Source organism: Colobus angolensis, unplaced genomic scaffold (genome assembly GCF_000951035.1).
Source record: "Colobus angolensis palliatus isolate OR3802 unplaced genomic scaffold, Cang.pa_1.0 Scaffold30, whole genome shotgun sequence".
In the NCBI taxonomy this organism is placed as follows: domain Eukaryota; kingdom Metazoa; phylum Chordata; class Mammalia; order Primates; family Cercopithecidae; genus Colobus; species Colobus angolensis.
In genome coordinates this window covers 321,654-340,647 of record NW_012116266.1, presented here as the reverse complement: position 1 = coordinate 340,647, position 18,994 = coordinate 321,654, and the positions used below count along the sequence as shown (strand labels likewise).

Genomic DNA, 18,994 nt, shown 5'->3' with positions numbered 1-18,994 from the left:
TCTAAGTAGCTGCGACTTCAGGTGTGTACCACCATGCCCAGCCAGATTATACTTTCTGAGTTTGCTACACGGAGGGGTAACTCATTTACCTATGTAGATCCAATTCCACATAGGGAAAAATGAGTTTCTCTTTAATCAATTCCCAAATGATTCGTGTCATTTCATCTCCTTGCAGCTCTACCACAGAACCGCCACTGATTTTTTTGGACATTTTGACTTCAATAAACCTAAAAAGAAAAAAAATACATGCCTTGTCATTTATTTCATTATAATTGGGAAACTAAATATATAAACAACGTGGTGACTACTAAAAGAACAATTCATGCAATTCAATTTATGCGCAGTTGAGGTAACAGCAATTCTGTTTACCATTAGAATTGAGTATCTTCTCTGTACAGAGTATTGTATTATGTTTCACATGTGGTTTCTGAGCTAGCCCTCATAACAATCCTAAAAACGGACATCATTTTCCTATTTTACTTTGTTAAAGGAAAAAGAGCTTTCCCAAGGCCACCTAGCTGGAGCGTGGGAGAGCCTGACTCTATAACATGCCCTTCATAATGCAATCATTATGCTCAACTGCTGGTTTGTCTTGTGAAATGAGATTATTTCCACAATCTCATGTTTATCAAACACTTCAGTCCAGCTCATTATTTTACTGGGCTCTCAAGATGAGCAGAGTGGTGAGTGCTAGTATTTCCCCTCTTTTAAGAGGCTGTTTTTGTTATTTAATAAAAAATAACTAGCCATGAGGAGATTCATCTGGTTCTTGTGACCCATATTTAGGGAAACTTTAAGTGTAAAGGCAAGATGAAGAATTCCCGGTGGAACTGATTTCCTAGAGATAACTCAGACATTTGAGATGTGGGGCTAAATAGAACAAAGTGATTTCTCAATTAGAAGAATCTCTATACAGTAGGGCCACTGCCCAGGACCAAAGCATGTCCCTGTCATCTTCTTCTGGCTGTTCACAGGCAAGGGTAAGCTGCTAGTGAGTGGGACAGGACAATCTGTGCATTGTCCTAGGAAGACAGCACTTTAAGGATAGGGTGGTGGCATCTACAAATCAATCTGATTCTCAGAAAGTGCAAGGGTGGACCCTTTGGAAGAAATGAAACTGTGAGGCTTCAATGAAGACCATGTCCCAGCTTGTCCCTAGAGGCAAAAGAAGCCCTGAGCCTGCTAAAAGTTATCTATTCCTTCTAATGATGCTCTAATTGAAACTCTTTTTTAATCCAACAACACAGCTACAAATTGCTTTTATTCTCTTAAGGACTAAAAAAGTCAAGAGAATTGACTTAAAAAATTTATTAGATAAGAGGCCTAAAATAATCTTTCTTTAAAAATTGAGCTAAAGTAATTTGGTCTTTAAATAAAAATATAATGATTAGTAGACAGTAAGCCTGTTTCTCGACAACCCTGGATGTATTTCCAATCCCCAGGCCCATTTTCACTTTCCAAATTTGCAATTCTAGAATTTTTCTTACTAGTGTTTAGGAGACTCCTTTGGGGAACCTTCTGGAACTGAACTAGACTAAAAGAAATGAACAGAATGGTGTGGATGAGTCAATTACTTCCCATCTGTAATGTCAAGTATAATTTGTAGTATAGCTGAAAGCATATGATTCAGTTCATGTTTGATTCCACTGTCACACTGATCCTTATTTTAAAACAAAGCAAAAAAGGAGGCAGTGAACTTATCTGGTTCCTGATACTACACTTCCATGGCCATGCCCCTACATAGTATGATGCAACAGTTGTGACATGGCAATTTATCATTGATGGCAAATACAGTTAATAGAGGTCAAATATTGTACCTAAAATGAAAAGACTGATATCTTTTTAGTTCACTACTTCCTTCTCAGTTAAAGCAACTGTATTCTCTGCAATAATCTTTCTTTATCTCATAATGCATACTTTAAACGCTTCAGGTTTTCCTCACATTACTTAGCCATGAAATTTTTACCATCTTTTAACTAAAACAGTGAAGCTTTTTTGTTACTACCATGTGGAACATAATTGTATTTCCTCTGGATCTGATTTCTGTGGGATGGGCTCGAGGCCCCACTGGACTGACTTCTCCACCTTTGTTGCCCCTCAAGATTTTGTCTCTACCCCAACCCCAACCCCAACCCCAACTTCAGAAGGAAGGGCTGTTCCAAGACCAACAGGCACCAGCTCATTTACTCTTAAAGTAGCTGAATCCTATCTCCTAACATACTTGTGCAATTCCAGAAAATAAACCTGAAATAACAATACAGAATAGTTTAATGAAAAAAAGAGCCATTTTAAATTATTTTCATCAACCTCAAATTTTTGGCCAGATTGTTTTTTGCCGAGTTCATGAACTACAATAATTTCTGGGCGAAAATGTTCTCTTGCAGAGAAGGCACTGTAAAAGAAACAAGGAAGCTGTTGGAATTCGTTGCTGGAAATATTCCTTACTCACTCCCTTGCAGTGCCTCGGCCTGCCCCCAAGACCAGTTAAACACTGTACTGCCACATCAAAGAAAGTACAGAAGAACGGAGGAAATTGCTAATTCTCACCTTGACAGTGAATGAATTTATCACCCCAATTCCTCCCAGTCTTGCAGACTCAACTGAATGTAGTTTATCTCCTAAAACAAAACAAGGAATAGAAAGTGTTAACATACAGAACACTCAGGAGAATTTAGCTGTTTTTAATACCTGCCAGACAGCCCAGTTTATCTGGTTTCAAGTATAGTGCTGAGTGTATTCGGAGGCACAAAGGCCAGTTTTAGGCCCCGCAGGCACTTCCCAAATAAAGGTCACGGGAGCACAATGATCTCTGCGTGTCCCCGCTTCGCTGCCAGTTAGCAGGTCTTGGGGGTTTGCACGTCCTTGCTCTTGGCCTGCACCCGTCCTTACGGCCGTTGTGCAAGAGGGCTGTAACCACGGCTGGATCGGTACCTCCTTCTAGGTCTCCACGCCCGCCCCTCCCCTCCCCTCGCTGGTGCTGGGACCTTTTAAACTCCACGCACCCGGAACTGGCGGGGGTGTTTCCCCCAGCCCCCTCGGAAGGCCGCTGGAGCTCCGCCCCCTCCACGCCCCCTGGCGGGCGCGAGGGATCGACCTCAGGGCTATTCCCCGCCGCCTGAGTTCCCTGCAGACGCCCGTCTTCGGCTTAACAGCCTTCTTTGCATCCAGCCCGCAGCTGCTGCATGTTTTCTTCCTCCTACACTCCAGGCTTAGTCTTCTACATGCATTCTTGCAATCTCCACCCCTCGATTGTCCAGCTTAAGTGCAGACATGATTTTCCCCTTGTCATTGCATCCAACTTCCCCACCGCCCAATTTCTTCCTCCCATGCCCAAAAGCAGGCCTTCTGCATATCCAAGCATCCAGCATCCCCTCCTACCCCTTTTTCCTTTTCCCGTTCTCAATACCTGGATTTGTTCCCTTCTTTGCCCGCAGGCCTCGACTCCCTCCACACCCAAGATCTGCGCTTTCTTCCTTTACCCCATTCCTGCCTTCTGGGGAATTAGAACCACCCCACCACAGCCAGGGACCGGGGCCGCCCCTCGGAGCCAGAGGTTACCTGCCGGGATGATATGCTGGCGAGGAGTTGGGGCGCCACAGCCGCTCACAAGCTCAGACTCACAAACACAGCCTGGCAATTCCAAACCGGACTCCCAGTGCCTCGGCTTCTGAAGTGGACTCTGCAGAAACCCGGGACCATAGGGCGGGTCCGATCTTTTCCTCTTCCACGCTTTGTCCCCTCCCAGGCCCCGCCTCCTCAGCCCACCTCCCCCAGCCCCGCCTTCGACACGCCTCCAATCGCCACGAGTCAATTCCCGTGGGGTGGGCGGAGTCGGCGAGAGGGGCGTGGCCACAGCCAAGGATGGAGACTCCTTGGTGCCACTTTCCCGGTGATCCTGTTGGGGGAAGGGGTTTCCGCGCCGCAGTGATTCAGTCCCGAATCCTGACAGCGGAGAGACTCGTATGCCACCTGCAGGCCGGGGAGCTGGGCGCGCTGGGGCTGCACCACCCAGAACTTTGTAACAATCTAGAGCACCACGGAATGAGTTTCCAGGTCGGCATTGAAGTTAAGGGGACAGGGCGCCCCGGGCGGTGGCAGCTCGGCCGGCCCGCTGCCTGGCGCGCCCCTGAGGGGCGGTAATGGAACATGCCTTTGGCTGAAGAAAGAGTGCCCTCGGCCAGCGCGGGGTCGCCTAGGGGGTTCGGCGCTACCGAATGCAAAGGATGGAACAGTTACACAAGCAGGTCCTGCCACCACGTATGTCTCGGTCTGTAGAAACTCCATTGATTGTTTGCGTTAGAAGATAATGAATGGTATTCTTATTATTTTCTGTTTTAAGACAGGGTCTTGCTCTGTCGCCCTGGATGGAGTGCAGTGGAGTGATCACTGCTCACTGCAGCCTTGACTTCCTGGACTCAAGAGATCCTCCCACCTCAGCCTTCCGAGTAGCTGGGATTACAGGTGCACACAACCACACTTAGCTAATTTTTCTTTATTTCTTTTCTTTTTCCTTTGGTAGAGATGGGGGTTTCCCATGTTGCCCTGGCTGGTCTCGAACTCCTGGGCTCAAGTGATTGGCCCTCCTCGACCTCCCAAAGTCCTGGGATTACAAGCGTGGGCCACCATGCTCAGTCGAGGGGGATTTTCTGTGATCCAATGAAGCTGAACTAGAGATGTGAAGCCTTAAAAAACGGTGGATTAAAAAAAGAATTCTGGTCTCCTCCAGAGATTATATCTTGTGTGTTCATTGCTCTCAAAAACATGAAAATAAAGAGTGTTTTATATTGTGATCTGTAGGATAATAGCATGCTTTTATGTTGCTGCCCAGAATTTAATGCTCCAATATTTATTTATTTATTTGTGAGACAGAGTCTTGCTCTGTCACCCAGGCTGGAGTGTGGTGGCGCAGTCTCGGCTCACTGCAACTTCCGCCTCCTGGGTTCAAGTGATTCTCCCGTTTCAGCTTCCCAAGTAACTGGGACTACAGGTGTGCTACCATGCTAAGCTAATTTTTGTATTTAGTAGAGATGGGGTTTCACCATGTTGGTCAGGTTGGTCTCGAACTTCTGACCTCAAGTGATCCGCCTGCCTCGGCCTCCGAAAGTGCTGGGATTACAGGCGTGAGCCACCGCGCCCAGTCTCCAAAATTTATTTTAAAAAATTATCTCTAACATTGAATTAGTACATTATTCTTTGAAGATAAACTGATCTACGTGGTACTACTCAAGGTGCACTTTGGACACTAGAGGGCACTGGTATTTTTCCCAAGAGAAAAGAAAAAAAGCATACAGCCTGTCAACTTGGTTTTTGAGGTGGCTTAAGGGGTATTGGCAGCCAACCTCCATTTATTCCTGTAGAACTGTTTAGAGAGGTATATGAGCTTTTTGAAGGGGGCCTGCCCCTCCACACCTGTGGGTATTTCTCAGGTGAAGATGAGAGACTGAGAAAAGAAACAAAACACAAAGTATATAGAAAGAACAGTGGGCCCAGGAGACTGGTGCTCAACGTGCGAGGACCTGCACCGGCGCTGGTCTCTGAGTTCCCTCAGTACTTATTGATGACTATTTTTACTATCTTGGTGAGGGGAGTGTGGCAGGGCAACAGGGTGATGGTGGGGAGAAGGTCAGCAGGGAAATGTGAGTAAAGGAATCTGTATCATGAATAAATTCCAGGGAAGGTACTGTGCCTGGATGTGCACATAGGCTAGATTTATGTTTCACTTTACACAAATATCTCAGTGTAGCAAGGAGTAACAGAGAAGTATTGCTACCAGTATATCTTGCTTCCAGCCTATCTGAGATAGGCGATTTTCTCCTATCTCAGAATAGAATGAATGGTCAGCTTTACACCAAGACATTCCATTCCCAGGGACAAGCAGGACACAGAAACCTTCCTCTTATCTCAACTGCAAAGAGGCTTCTTCTTTCACTACTCCTCCTCAGCACAGACCCTTCACGGGTGTCTGGCTGGGGGATGTAAGGTCTTTCCTTTCCCATGAGGCCATATCTCAGGCTATCTGAGTTGGGGGAAACCTTGGACAATACCCAGGCTTTCTTGGGCAGAGGTCCCTGTGGCTTTCCGCAGGGCACTGTGTCCCTGGTTAATAGAGAATGGAGAACGGCGATGACTTTTACCAGCCATACTGCCTGCAAACATATTGTTAACAAGGCACATCCTGCACAGCCCTAAATCCATTAAACATTGATTCAATACAGCACATGTTTCTGTGAGCACAGGGTTGGGGTAAAGTTACAGATTAACAGCATCTCAAAGCAGAACAATTTTTCTTAGTACAGATCAAAATGGAGTTTCTTATGACTTCCATTTCTGCATAGACACAGAAACAATCTTATCTCTCTTTCTTTTCCCCACACTTTTCATTTTCATCTTGAATCTGATGCCCTAAGACACCTAAGACTGTAGTTACTTATATTATATCAGGTTCACATTTCTTATTACCCCTTGCTCACTAACAAAAGTAAGCATTCATATCCATACTTGTTCCCTAAACAATGTAGGGCAGCCATAAAAATACGTCAAATATTGCACAATAAAGACATTCACTATCATTGAGAAAAATAAGGTTAAAAAGTGAATAGCTATAGGATGTTATATAGAACCAAGGCAAATTTAATCATAAAACATGTTATATCAAATCCTAAACACTTGCTAGAGATGGCGGCAAACCTGGCTTTAAGCCAATGTAGTAGTAAAGGTGGCAGTTATTGGAGTCTCAGCATCTAAAACAGTGTTTCCTAAGCCAGTTATGGAGGAGTTCATTTTCCACTGACAAATTTGGCCGGGTGCAGTGGCTCAAGTCTGTAATCTCAGCACTTTGGGAGGCCAAGGCAGGAGGATTGCTTGAGGCTAGGAGTTTTTAACCAGCCTAGGCAACATAGGGAGACCCTCTTTATACAAAACAAACAAACAAACAAACAAACAAAAATTAGACAGGCAAGAATGCGCCTATAGTTCTGGCTACCTGGGAGGCTGAAGTGGGAGGATCACTTGAGCCCAAGAATTCAAGGCTGCAGGTTCCAGTAAGCTATAATTGCATCACTGCACTCTAACTGGGGCAACCAAGCGAGACCCTATCTCTTAAAAAAGTTATTTTTCAGATCCCTAGGATCGACATTAAAATATTGCTATAAATATGCATAAAACTAGATATATGCTTCTTATGCTGACAGCTCTTATACAACTGTAAAATACAAAAATTTGTAGATAAAATGACTGGAAAGAAAAGTAGAAAACAACACATTACCATTAATGTCACTTAAATATAACAAATAACATTTAGCTGAAATTACTTCTTGAAATGTGAAGATGAAGCTCACTGGTTATGTGCACGTTCTTTTTTTTTGTTTTTGTTTTGAGACAGAGTCTTGCTCTGCTGCCCAGGCTGGAGTGCAGTGGCGCCATTTCTGCTCACTGTAAACTCTACCTCTCGGGTTCACGCCATTCTCCCGCCTTAGCCTCCTGAGTAGCTGGGACTAGAGGCGTAAGCCACCACGCCCACTAATTTTGTTTTGTACTTTTAGCAGAGACGGGGTTTCACCGTGTGAGCTAGGATGATTTCAATCTCCTGACCTCGTGATCCACTAGCCTTGGCCTCCCAAAGTGCTGGGATTATAGGCGTGAGCCACCACGGCCAGCCATGTGCACGTTCTTTTTTACATAGCCAGCCTATTTTACTGGATGACATATGATGGTTCATTTAGCCCAGCACTCTTCTCTATTTTGTTAATATTGTATATGTTGACATCATTTGTCTTTCATATAGCTGGTAAAAGAATCTGAGTATTTTAAGAGTCTGGCCCCAAATACTGTTATAAACACAAATGGTAACACAGGCCATGAAATTTCTGTAAGCATTTGGTTTTGAGATACTCATCCAGATAACGGGATTCTCATAAATATTCTAATGTGGTTGTATTTTCATTTTGATGATCTAAAAAAGGCTGAGGTGGAATGAATAGAGCTTGGTCATTGATTGTCCATGAAGATTAGGAGAGAGAGAACAGCAAAAGAGACTTCTGAATTTGGAGTTTGGGAGACCAGGTGCAGTTCAACAAGGAAGGAATACACATAGACTCACAGATTTGATGGCCAAGATCATGGGTTAAGTTTAAGGTTTGTTAACTTTGCGATGCCATGGGACAGCAAGATGATGTCCAGGAGGCAGTTGGCCTCATCTGCAGTTCAGAAAGGGTGGACTGGAGAAAGAAATTCGGGAATCTTTAGCATGTGTTGATAACAGTTGAAGACAGAGTATATATTATCTAGGACTTCAAAGTAAGGAGAAAAGTCAACCTCATTGAGAACTCTGAGGGACACTTACATCTTAAAGGTCATGCAGAGGAAAAGGAGCCCCCACAAAGAGAATGAGAAGGAGAGTCTGGGGGTTAACAAAGAATCAGCAGAGCCTGATGTCATAGAAGCCAACAGACAAGAAAGTTTTCAAAAAAGAGGGAGTATTTCAGAGAGATTAAAAAAAAAGACAGGGTCTGAAAATAATTTTGGCAAAAGGAGGACCTCTTGAATGCACTTTTAGTAAAAAGGTTCTATGAGGATGAAGAAGATAGAAGTGGAATGGTTCTGTGAGGATCAGAAGATAGAAGCCATACTACAGGGGACTGAAGCATGAATGGGGGGTATAGAAAGAGAGACAAGAAAACCTTTTCAAGAAGGTTGATTGTAAAGTAAAGAAAAACACTTTTTTATTTTTGATATGGAGTCTGGTTCTGTCACCCAGGCTGGAGTGCGGTGGCGCGATCTTGGCTCACTACAACCTGCACCTCCAGGGTTCAAGTGATTCTCCTGCCTCAGTCTCCCGAGCAGCTGGGATTACAGGCGTGGGCCACCATGCCTGGCTAATGTTTGTATTTTTAGTAGAGATGAGGTTTCACCATATTGGCCAGGCTGGTCTTGAACTCCTGACCTCTAGTGATCTGCCCGCCTTGGCATTCCAAAGTGTTGAGATTACAGGCATGAGCCACCACGCCCAGCAGAAAATTGCTTTTAAAAGTCTTAGTCAACATACTATTGATGCCTACATATTTTAAAAAATCATTTGTATTGCTTCCATATCAGTTGTATTGGTTAGAATGGATTTGATTATATTGCTTTCACGTCATTTGTGTTGGTTTGTATTGGATGTTTCCTTTTTGTTTCTTTAATGTATAAATGGCTGTGACAAATGTCTTTATCTTACTTTTTTAAAACACAGATCAATTCTTTGGGCTAGATTGCTAGAATGGGGATTACTGGATCATGAAGCATAAATATTTTTAAGGTGCTTAAATCCACCAAATCATTTTCTAGAGGGGAATATACCAAGTTATATTTTCACACGCAGTGTAAGAGAGTGCTAATTTTATTGCATCCTAGCTGGAACTGAGTTTCATATTTTTAACAAACATGTCTGCATCCCTACTAAAAGGAATTGGTGCTCTTTTGAGAGCTGATTGATTCTAGGCCTGGGGCAGGGAAAGTTCAAGATGAGTCTGCTGGGTCAAAAAGTAACGAAGTGCTCCCAACAAATTAGGTATAGCAAGAATATGCCTCAACACAATAAAGGTTATATATGACAAACCAACAGTTAACATCATTTCAACAGTAAAAAAGAGCTTTTCCTCTAAGGTCAGGAACACAACCAGGACATGCACTCTTGCCACTTCTATTTAACATAGTACTGGAAGTCCTAGTCAGGGCAATTAGGCAAGAGAATGAAATAAAAGGCATCCGAATTGAAAAGGAAGAAATTAAATTGTACCTGTTTGCTGATGACATGGTTTTTTTTTTTTTTGACAGAGTCTTACTCTGTCACCCAGGCTGGAGTGCAACAGTGAGATCTCGGCTGACTGCAACCTCTGCCTCCCGGGTTCAAGAAATTCTCCTGCCTCAGCCTCCTGAGTAGCTGGGACTACAGGCACGTAGCACCATGCCCAGCGAATTTTTGTATTTTTAGTAGAGACGGGGTTTCAGCATGTTGGCCAGGCTGGTCTCGAACTCCTGACCTCATGATCTGCCCACCTCGGCCTCCCAAAGTGCTGGCATTACAGGCGTGAGCCACCACGCCTGGCAGATGACATGATCTTATATAGAAAAATCCTAAAGATTGCACCAAAAAACTATTAGAATTAATAAAGAGGCCGGGCGCTGTGGCTCAAGCCTGTAATCCTAGCACTTTGGGAGGCCAAGATGGGTGGATCACAAGGTCAGGAGATCGAGACCATCCTGGCTAACATGGTGAAACCCCGTCTCTACTAAAAATACAAAAAAAAAAAAAAAAAACCTAGCCGGGCGAAGTGGCGGGCGCCTGTAGTCCCGGCTACTCGGGAGGCTGAGGCAGGAGAATGGCGTAAACCCGGGAGGCAGAGCTTGCAGTGAGCTGCTATCTGGCCACTGCACTCCAGTCTGGGTGACAAAGCGAGACTCCGTCTCAAAAAAAAAAAAAAAAAAAAAAAAAAAAAAAATAAAGAAATTTAGAAATTTAGTAATGTTGTAGGATATAAAACCACTATACAAAAATGAGAGTAGTGTTTCCAAATATTAAGAGTGAACTATCTGAAAGAGAAATCCATAAAACAATCCTATTTGCAATAGCTACAAAAATATATTAAAATACTTAGAAATAAATACGGGCTGGGTGCGGTGGCTCACGCCTATAATCCCAGCACTTTGGGAGGCCAAGGTGGGCGAAGCACGAGGTCAGGGGTTTGAGACCAGCCTGGCCAACATGGTGAAACCCTGTCTCTACTAAAAATACAAAAAAAATTAGCTGGGCCTAGTGGCAGGCACCTGCAATCCCAGCTACTCAGGAAGCTGAGGCAGGAGAATCGCTTGAACCCGGAAGGCAGAGGTTGCAATGAGCCAAGATGGCATCACTGCACTCCAGCCCTGGGGACAGACAGAGTGAGACTCTATCTCAAAAAGAAAAAAAAAAAAAGAAAAAAAGAAATAAATTAATATAACTAAAAGACCCACACACTGAAACCTATAAAACATTGATGAAAGAAACTGAAGAAGACAGAAATAAATAAAAAGACATCTCATGTTTATGGGTTGAAAGAATATTGTTAAAATGTCCAAAGTGATTCACAGATTCAATGCAATCCCTATAAAAATTCCAATGACATTTTTCACACAGCTAGAAAAAAACTCTAAAATTCCTATGGAATGACAAAAGAGGATGAATAGCTAAAGAAATCTTGAGCAAAAAGAACAAAGCTAGAAGCATCATACTGCTTGATCTCAAAATATACTACAAAGTTACAGTAATCAGAACAGCATGATACTGGCAGAGAAACAGAAAAACCAACTGAACAGAATAAAGAGTCCATCATTAATAGCATTGCTAATTTTTAAAAAAGATTAAAAAATGAAGAACAGAATAAAGAGTCCAGAAAAAAATCTACCCATTTACAGTCAGTTGTTCAATAAGGGACCAAGAATACACAATAGGGAAAGGATATTCTCTTCAATAAGTAGTAATGGGGAAATGGGATATCCATATTCCGGAGAATGAAATTAGAGGCTTATCTCATATCATATATAATAATCAACTCAAGTAAACTGAAGACTTATGTGTATGATGTGAAACTGTAAAACTACTAGAAAAAAAAAGGAGAGGGAAAAGCTCCATGACATTGGTCTGAGTAGTGATTTTTTAGATATGACCCCAAAAGCACAGGCTACAAAAGCCAAACTGACAAATGAGATTACATAAAACTGAAAAGTTTCTACAGAGCAAGGGTTACAATCAACAGATTGAAGAGACAACAGAGAGAACAGGAGCAAATATTTGCCAGCCATACTTCTGATAAAGGGATAATATCCAAAATATATAAGGAACTCAAACAACTCAATAGTAAGAAAACAAATAATCTGATTATAAAATGGGCAAAGGATGTGAATAGACATTTCTCAAAAGAGGACATACAAATGGCCAACAGGTATATGAAAAATATGTTCAACATAATTATCAGACAAATGCAAATTAAAACCATAGTGAGAGATATCACTTCACACCTATTACAATGGCTATATCAAAAAGACAAAAGATAACAAGATTGGAGAGAAAATAGAGAAAAGGAAACCCCTGCACACTGTTGGTAGGAAGGTAAATTAGTATAGCCATTATGGAAAACAGTATGGAAGTTGCCAAAAAGTTTAAAAATAAATATCATGTGATCCAGTCATCCCACTACAGGGTGTGTATACAAAGGAAATAAAATCACTATTTTTTCTTTTATTGAAATTAAAAAAAATCTTTTTATAGAGATGGGGTCTTGCTATGTTGACCAGGCTGGTGTTGAGCTTCTGGCCTCAAGCAGTCCTCCCATCTTGGCCTCCCAAAGTGCTATGATTACAGGCGTGAGCCACTGTGCCCAGCCAAAATCACTATTTTGAAGAAGTATCTGCACTCCCATCTTTATTGCAGCATTATTCACAATAGCCAAGATATGAAATCAACCTAAGTGTCCATCAATGAACAACTGAATAAAGAAAATGTGGGGCTGGGCACAGTGGCTCGTGCCTACAATCCCAGCACTTTGGGAGGCTGAGGCAGGTGGATCACGAGGTCATGAGTTCAAGACCAGCCTGGCCAAGATGGTGAAACCCTGTCTGTACTAAAAATACAACAATTAACCGGGTGCGGTGGCAGGCGCCTGTAATCCCAGCTACTTGGGAGGCTGAGGCAGGAGAATCGGGGTGGGGAATGGAGGGCGGAGATTGCAGTGAGCCCAGATTGTGCCACTGCACTCCAGCCTTGGTGACAGACTCCATGTCAAAAAACATAATAACAAAATATAATGTGGTATATATATACTGTGGAACATTATTCAGCCTTAAAAATAAGGAAATTCTGTCTTTTGTGACAACATAGATGAACCTGGGGACATGATGTTAAGTGAAATAAGCCAGGCACAGAAATATACCACAAGATCTCATATATGTGGAATGTAAAAATGTTGAACTCATAGAAGCAGTGGGTAGAATCATGGTTGCCAGGGGTAAGGGGTGGTGGAGAGAGAAAAAGAACAAAAAGTAAGATGTGCTCAAAAAGTAATGGAGGCATGTCAAATGGACTCAGGAGTCTGCTGGAAGGGGCTTACACTGGCCAAGGCAGGGACACCTGGAGCATAGAAATGAATGGTGGCAGTAACGAACTACAACATGTTGGAGAAAAATGAGTCCAAAGTCGTACTAACTAATATAAAGAAAGAAAGAAAACGATGGAAAGCTATTAGTTGCAGTAAAATTCTACTAATACATATAGAGGAATAGAAGTATAATATCATCAAACAATAATTGATTCAGCAAGAATCCTAAATCTGTGCTTAAATGAAAGTTTTTGAGGAGGCTATATACACAAATAATCTCTCTACAGATAAAATTCCTCTGGAATTAATTTTGGATGTCTAGTGTGAAGTGAGAATCTAAAATGATTTTTTTTTCCCAAAAACAGTAGCCCAGTTTTCAATCTCTTTTCCACAGAAATTAAACTGTAAGCAGTTTAATGTAGATATTAGATGGTAAGCTTCTTGAGGACATGGACTGTGTAACGTTCACATATATTTTTATTTTTTAGGCTAGTCAAGTGAAGCAGTGGGATATGTTCATAATTTTATCCTTAGTGCAGTGTGCTTATATAACTAACACACTGCAGGTTAAATTAGGGACTAAAAAATATTTGTGGAGTGTACTTTTTTCTTTTTTTTAAAACCATAGATGGAGTTTCTACATACACTACAGTCTTTGTGGCTGGGCGATTTATTCCTTTCATATGATCTCTGTACCTATTTTATACTTCATGTAAGTTTATGAAATATTAACATATGGTGGTAATTACGAGGGCCTTTTTTGCTTATCGTAAATTTTTTTTTTTTTTTAAAGGAAGGTAGAGACTTGAGCATCTTTATGGGCTGAGGAGGAAGAGTCATTGGAAAAGGGGACGTTGCAGATGTGGTGCAAGCTCGCAGACAGGAGAGGGTGAATTGGGGGCCAAAAGGATTGAGCTGGGGGAAGAAGAGGCCCCTTCCTCAGTGAGATGAGGGAGAAAGGCAGACCAGGGCAGATGTGGATGTAGGTAAATGTTGTAGTGGGGGGGAATTAGGTTTGTTAAGGGTCATGCTCAGATAACTTGGGATTTTTCACTTGAGTATAAAATAAGATTCTCTGCTGAGAATGATAGTCACGGTAATGTGGGCGTTGTGGTGGTGGTCTGGCGCGGCACTAATGAGGTATGGGAGAAGCTGACTACAGACTCCCCAGAAAGACTGCTGAAGGGCCCAGCTGAGAATGGTGACTGGGATTTGCACTGGAATCAACCTGCAGGTTTCGATGGTACTTTCCAACTCAAGGAAAATTGGGTTGGGATTTGACAAAACTCTTCAGGAAAATTTAAAGCTGCACTTCCCTTTAGGTTTCGTCTCCTTTCCATACTCCCCTACCAAGCCCCACAACTGCGGCGGGCATGTTTTCTGCAGTTAACCGCACTGCGCTCTTAGCAGGACAGAAATAACGAATAACGCTAGCCAAGCTGAGCAACATAGGGCTTGGTAACTTTATTTGCATCAGTATTTGCAACACAACACCTAAATGAAAAAATTAACTATAAAGCCAACATCATTTACTCCGGGTCACGGAACTGTGCCATTCGCTTTAAGTGCATTTACTTAATTTCAATAAAATATTAAGAAGTGTGTCCTTTTATTAATCCGACTTTACACACCTGAGGTCTAAGGCCTAAATAAATGAGCAATTTGTTTAAGATCATATGGCTGGTTACTGGCGGAGTCATGCAAGTCTGGAAACAGAGTCCTCGCTAACTCCGGTTCAGTGCTACACGAGTGAACTGTCGACAGCAACTCAATAACATTATGAGTGCCCACAGTATCGAACACATACGGTAATCGCAGTCCAGCCAGCACCCGTGCAGAGCACCAAGCACCCATTCGGTGACCCCGCACGCGTGACGCTCACGAGCGCAGTCCCCCTGGCTTCTTCCAGGAAGGCTGAAGCGGCCTAATCTCGGCCAAAAGCTCAGGACGACTCGATCTGGGCTGGACTCCTTCTGCCTGAGCATCTGATCCGAACGTCGGGCGGGCTGAGAGGAGCCGCCCCCGGGAAAGATTGTGGATTGGGGGACCGGAAAACAGAGGGCGGAGCCTTGGGGGGGAAGCGAGAAGCCGCAGCAACCATGTAAGCAGCTTCGCTTCCTGCCGCAACCGTGCGCTGCCTGAGGAGCCCACCGCCGGGCTCGGGGGCCGACTTCCGGGGGCTGAGCCGGTGAAGCGGTGGCTGGGGCGGGGGGCAACCGGCGCGGCCGGGGCGGGAGGCGCAGGTAAGGGAGGGGGCCTGGAGCTTAGCCCGCTCGGGCTGAGCATGGGAAGGAGGCCGGTATGGGGAGCTTCTGGGCCAGAGCTGAGGTGAAGGTGAGAACCAGGGTTCCACAGCCGGGGGCTAGGCCCTGGCTGCGGCTGAGCAAGGAAGGGCAGACAATCTGGCTTTAGAATTAGCTCGTCCCCCCATTTACCCGTCTGGCGAGTGGGGACGGAAGCCGGGTGGGGCCCTTAAGATTTCCTTGGAAACGTTTTAAGTTTCTCTGCCTCATTCTCGACTCTTACGCCTGAAGTTATTTAGGAGGGGAAGAGTCCAGTTGCTTTTCCCTCCGAGTGCGTGAGTTCTGAGTTTGTTAGAGGCGCATCCGTAGGCTGGAAAAGAAAGTTCATGAGCTGCAGAAACGATACCAACCGTGGGGTTCAAATGTGTGTTTGTCTTAAATGCTTGCCTTTGCTATTTGAGACGATTCCATTTCAACTTACGTTTCAGAGTCTCTTGAGGAGGCTTATTCCCAATTAGTGTTTACCCTTTGCTTAGAATGTTCCCAACAAAAGGATGAGAATGGAATGTGTTGGAAACTTTTAGGACTTAGGGGTTTTCTGCCCAATCAGAGGTTATTCCTGAGACAGTCAAGAAATAAAGAAGTGATAGAATTTTGTATAAAGCAAGTTATTCGTGTGTATGTGATGTGTATATATCATTCATTAGTATTGACGCAGTGCATCCTGTGTTCAAAAATATGTCCCGTGTTGACAATAGAGGTAGTCGCTTGGTACGGTGCACTTATTTCTGATTTATTTGAGTCCCTTTGGCACTCCAAAACTCCCACTCTGTCAGTATTCTTACAAAAAATGTTCCTTCCTTCCTTCCTTGCTTCCTTCTTTCCTTTCGTGTTTGTGACAAAGATTGTGTAGGTTAAATCTCTTCTGTGGAGCAAGACTAATTTCCTGTATTCTCCCTTTTTCTGCTTTCTGGATCGTGCTCGGGTTTTCTTTTAGGCGTGTTGGTAAAAAATGTAACAAGAAATCTTTGTTTATAGAAGCTAACATTTCCAATATTCAACTTCCCTAAATTATTAAATTTCCAGTTTTTTTTTTTTTTTTTTTTTTGACAGAGTCTCGCTCTGTACCCCAGGTTGGAGTGCAGCGGCGCGATCTCGGCCGACTGCAACCTCTGCCTTCCCGGGTTCAAGCGATTCTTCTGCCTCAGCCTCTTGAGTAGCTAGATTACAGGCGCGCGACACAACACTCGGCTAATTTTTGTATTTTTGGTAGAGACGGGATTTCACCATGTTAGCTAAGCTGGTTTCGAATTCCTGACCTCAGGCGATTCACCCGCCTCAGCCTCCCAAGGTACTGGGATTACAGGCGTGAGCCACCGGGCCTGGGGTCTCCCTCCCTCGCCCAGGCTGGAGTGAAATGGCACGATCTCGGTTTACTGCAATCTCTGCTTCCCAGGCTCAAGGGATTCTCCTGCCTCGGCCTCCCAAAGTCTGGGGATCACAGGTGCGAGCCACCACGTCCGGCCTTTACTGATTGGCTTCTCATAGTTTGTAGGAGGTCTGCATGTATTAGTAGCCTTAATTAGAAAGAGTAAAGTATTGATGACATATCAGAAGGCTTTGGGTAGGTGGGTTAATAGGACTGATTACCTCTCAGGAAAGAGTCCTAATTTATATTTTAAAGCGTTGTTAAGCTGCTAAAGAGCGAGAGTTGTAAGATAATTTTTTCAGGGCCTAGTATCATTATGTAATTATTAGGGTTAACTACATGATTGGGTTTATATTTCAGCGGCTACACTTGGTAAGTGTTTTCATGGGAATTTTTATGTTCTTATTTCCAAAGCCAAGTATAATTTTTGTGTAGATAACCTTTAGAAGTAGTTCTAAGACTCTTTAGGCAGAGTGCCATCTCTGCTTCTGATGTTACTTGTGTTAAAGCAGAATGTAGGCTGTTTTCCAGGGGTGGTTGTTACAACCATCACATTATTGTTTCTCTCCAGTGCTCTTTTTTTTTTTTTTCTAAATAAAATAGAGATGAAGTCTTGCTATGTTGACTAGGCTGGTCTGGAACTCCTGACCTCAAGCGATCCTCACATCTCAGCCTCCCAAAGTGCTGGGATTACAGGCATGAGGCCACAGTGCCTGGCCTCTTTTTTTTTTTTTTAAATAACCACACAAACTTTTTTTTGAGTGTATAGTTGATCAGTCATCAGCTTACTGCCCAACACTTTTTGCTGAATTGTCATGACACTTCAGAAGGATTGTTGATTATTCTTCTCAATGGAAGATACTAGAAACTTTCCTTCCCCTTCTTCTTCCTTTTCTCCTTCCTCTTTCCTTCCCCTTCCTCTTCCTCTTTTTCTTTTCCCTCCCCCCTAAATAAACATGTATTGCCAAATTCTGTTTAAGTCAGTGGTTTCCTTTCTGCCTTAATTTATTTATTAAATTATTGATCAGACAGAGCCTTAAGTAGAGAATGTGGATAGGTTAAAAGGAAAGTGTGAAGAGCTACAAAAGTAATTTTGATGTAATACTTACTTTTGGGGTGAGACTTGGGGTATAGTGACAGTTCTACTACTGTCTGACCCCCAAGAAAGTTGTTTTAGGTTCAGTGAACCTTGGTTGCCTCAAAGGTAAAATGTAATAAAGCCAGCTGTGCGTGCCTTCCAGGATTGTAAGAAGAAAATGAGATGGTAGATATGATTTTGAATGTGAAAAGCATTTTACCAAGACTAATGTCGTCTTTGTAAAGTGGAGACTAGATTATAAGCTATAGTATATTTATTGTTTTCTCCAAGGGAAAACGTTGTCCTTATTTTGAAACAATAGGTAGCCTCCTGGTGGTTGGAACAAGCTTCTGCCTGCGGGGGCCCAGTGTCTGGGCCCTAGGGATCTACACAGCTCAGTACGCTTACAATGTGTTTCAGGAAGGCCTCATAGTGTTTCAGGAAGGCCTCCTAGTTGATGCTATCCTCATGTCCTGCCAGAACAGTCTCCATCTCCTCCTCGGCCATCTTCTCTCCCAGGGTGATGAGGACTTGTCTGAGCTGTGCTCTGGTGACTTTGCTATTCCCCTCTTTGTCAAACACATGAAGCCCCTCCAAGTACTCCTCATATGTGCCTTGGTTCCGGTTCTTGGCTGCCACCTGGAGCATGGGCAGGAAAGTCTCGAAGTCCACATGCTGGGACTTCATTCAGCTCATCACTCTTGGGGGTTCCCAAGGAACTTGAGCACCTTGGCATTGGTGGGGTTCTGGCCCAGGGCCTGCATCATGTCCCCAAACTGGCTATACAGGATCTTGCCAGCCCCCACTCAGTTAAACAGCTTGAAGGCAGCCTTGAACTCCTCCAGGTGGTCCTTGATAAACTTGATCACTTTGGAGAGATTGACTTGGGGCTCCTGGATTTTCTCAGGGGCCTGGGGGATGGGATAGCTGGCTCAGCTTTGGTCTTGGCTGGAGGGGCTCATGCTGCTCCTGGCTTGGCAGCTGCTTTGGAGATGGAGAGCCCTGCTGGTTCTTCCCCAGAATATCCTTGGGAGGCATGATGTCTGCTGGCCAAAGGACAGTGTGTGGATGGGGGCACTCATCTCCTGCAGGGTCCATGTCTGGGCCAGACTGCGGTATTTTTTTTTTTTTTTTT

General features: G+C 43.6%; 3 protein-coding genes and 1 pseudogene across 6 annotated transcripts in view; 2 read left to right on the top strand and 2 right to left on the bottom strand.

The window, feature by feature from the left end:
- Nucleotides 1–15,014, bottom strand: part of IDH1 (isocitrate dehydrogenase 1 (NADP+), soluble) — a 30,182-nt gene extending 15,168 nt beyond the window's left edge. Inside the window, exons 1-5 of one of the 3 annotated variants that reach the window (XM_011949829.1) lie at nucleotides 14,913–15,014; nucleotides 4,151–4,207; nucleotides 3,559–3,679; nucleotides 2,548–2,618; nucleotides 90–227 (exon numbers count right to left, since the gene is read on the bottom strand). In XM_011949829.1, coding sequence (XP_011805219.1) covers nucleotides 90–211 — 122 coding nt within the window. In that variant the 5' untranslated portion in view covers nucleotides 212–227; nucleotides 2,548–2,618; nucleotides 3,559–3,679; nucleotides 4,151–4,207; nucleotides 14,913–15,014. Of the gene's footprint in view, nucleotides 1–89; nucleotides 228–2,547; nucleotides 2,619–2,688; nucleotides 2,970–3,558; nucleotides 4,108–4,150; nucleotides 4,208–14,912 lie in introns of those variants that run through there. The other 2 variants (XM_011949828.1, XM_011949830.1) reach the window with 2 other exon arrangements.
- LOC105517342 lies at nucleotides 3,859–4,790 on the top strand. Its single transcript, XM_011949831.1, has 2 exons — nucleotides 3,859–4,053; nucleotides 4,520–4,790. Exons 1-2 carry the CDS (start codon nucleotides 3,862–3,864, stop codon nucleotides 4,658–4,660), a joined length of 333 nt encoding a protein of 110 aa, XP_011805221.1. The 5' UTR covers nucleotides 3,859–3,861; the 3' UTR covers nucleotides 4,661–4,790.
- LOC105517452 overlaps nucleotides 14,988–18,994 on the bottom strand; it is a 5,686-nt pseudogene continuing 1,679 nt past the window's right edge.
- PIKFYVE (phosphoinositide kinase, FYVE finger containing) overlaps nucleotides 15,181–18,994 on the top strand; it is a 94,284-nt gene continuing 90,470 nt past the window's right edge. The window contains exon 1 of one of the 2 annotated variants that reach the window (XM_011949826.1): nucleotides 15,181–15,352. The gene's annotated coding sequence lies outside the window, so the exon portion shown is untranslated. The remainder of the gene's footprint in view (nucleotides 15,353–18,994) is intronic. The other variant, XM_011949827.1, reaches the window with a different exon arrangement.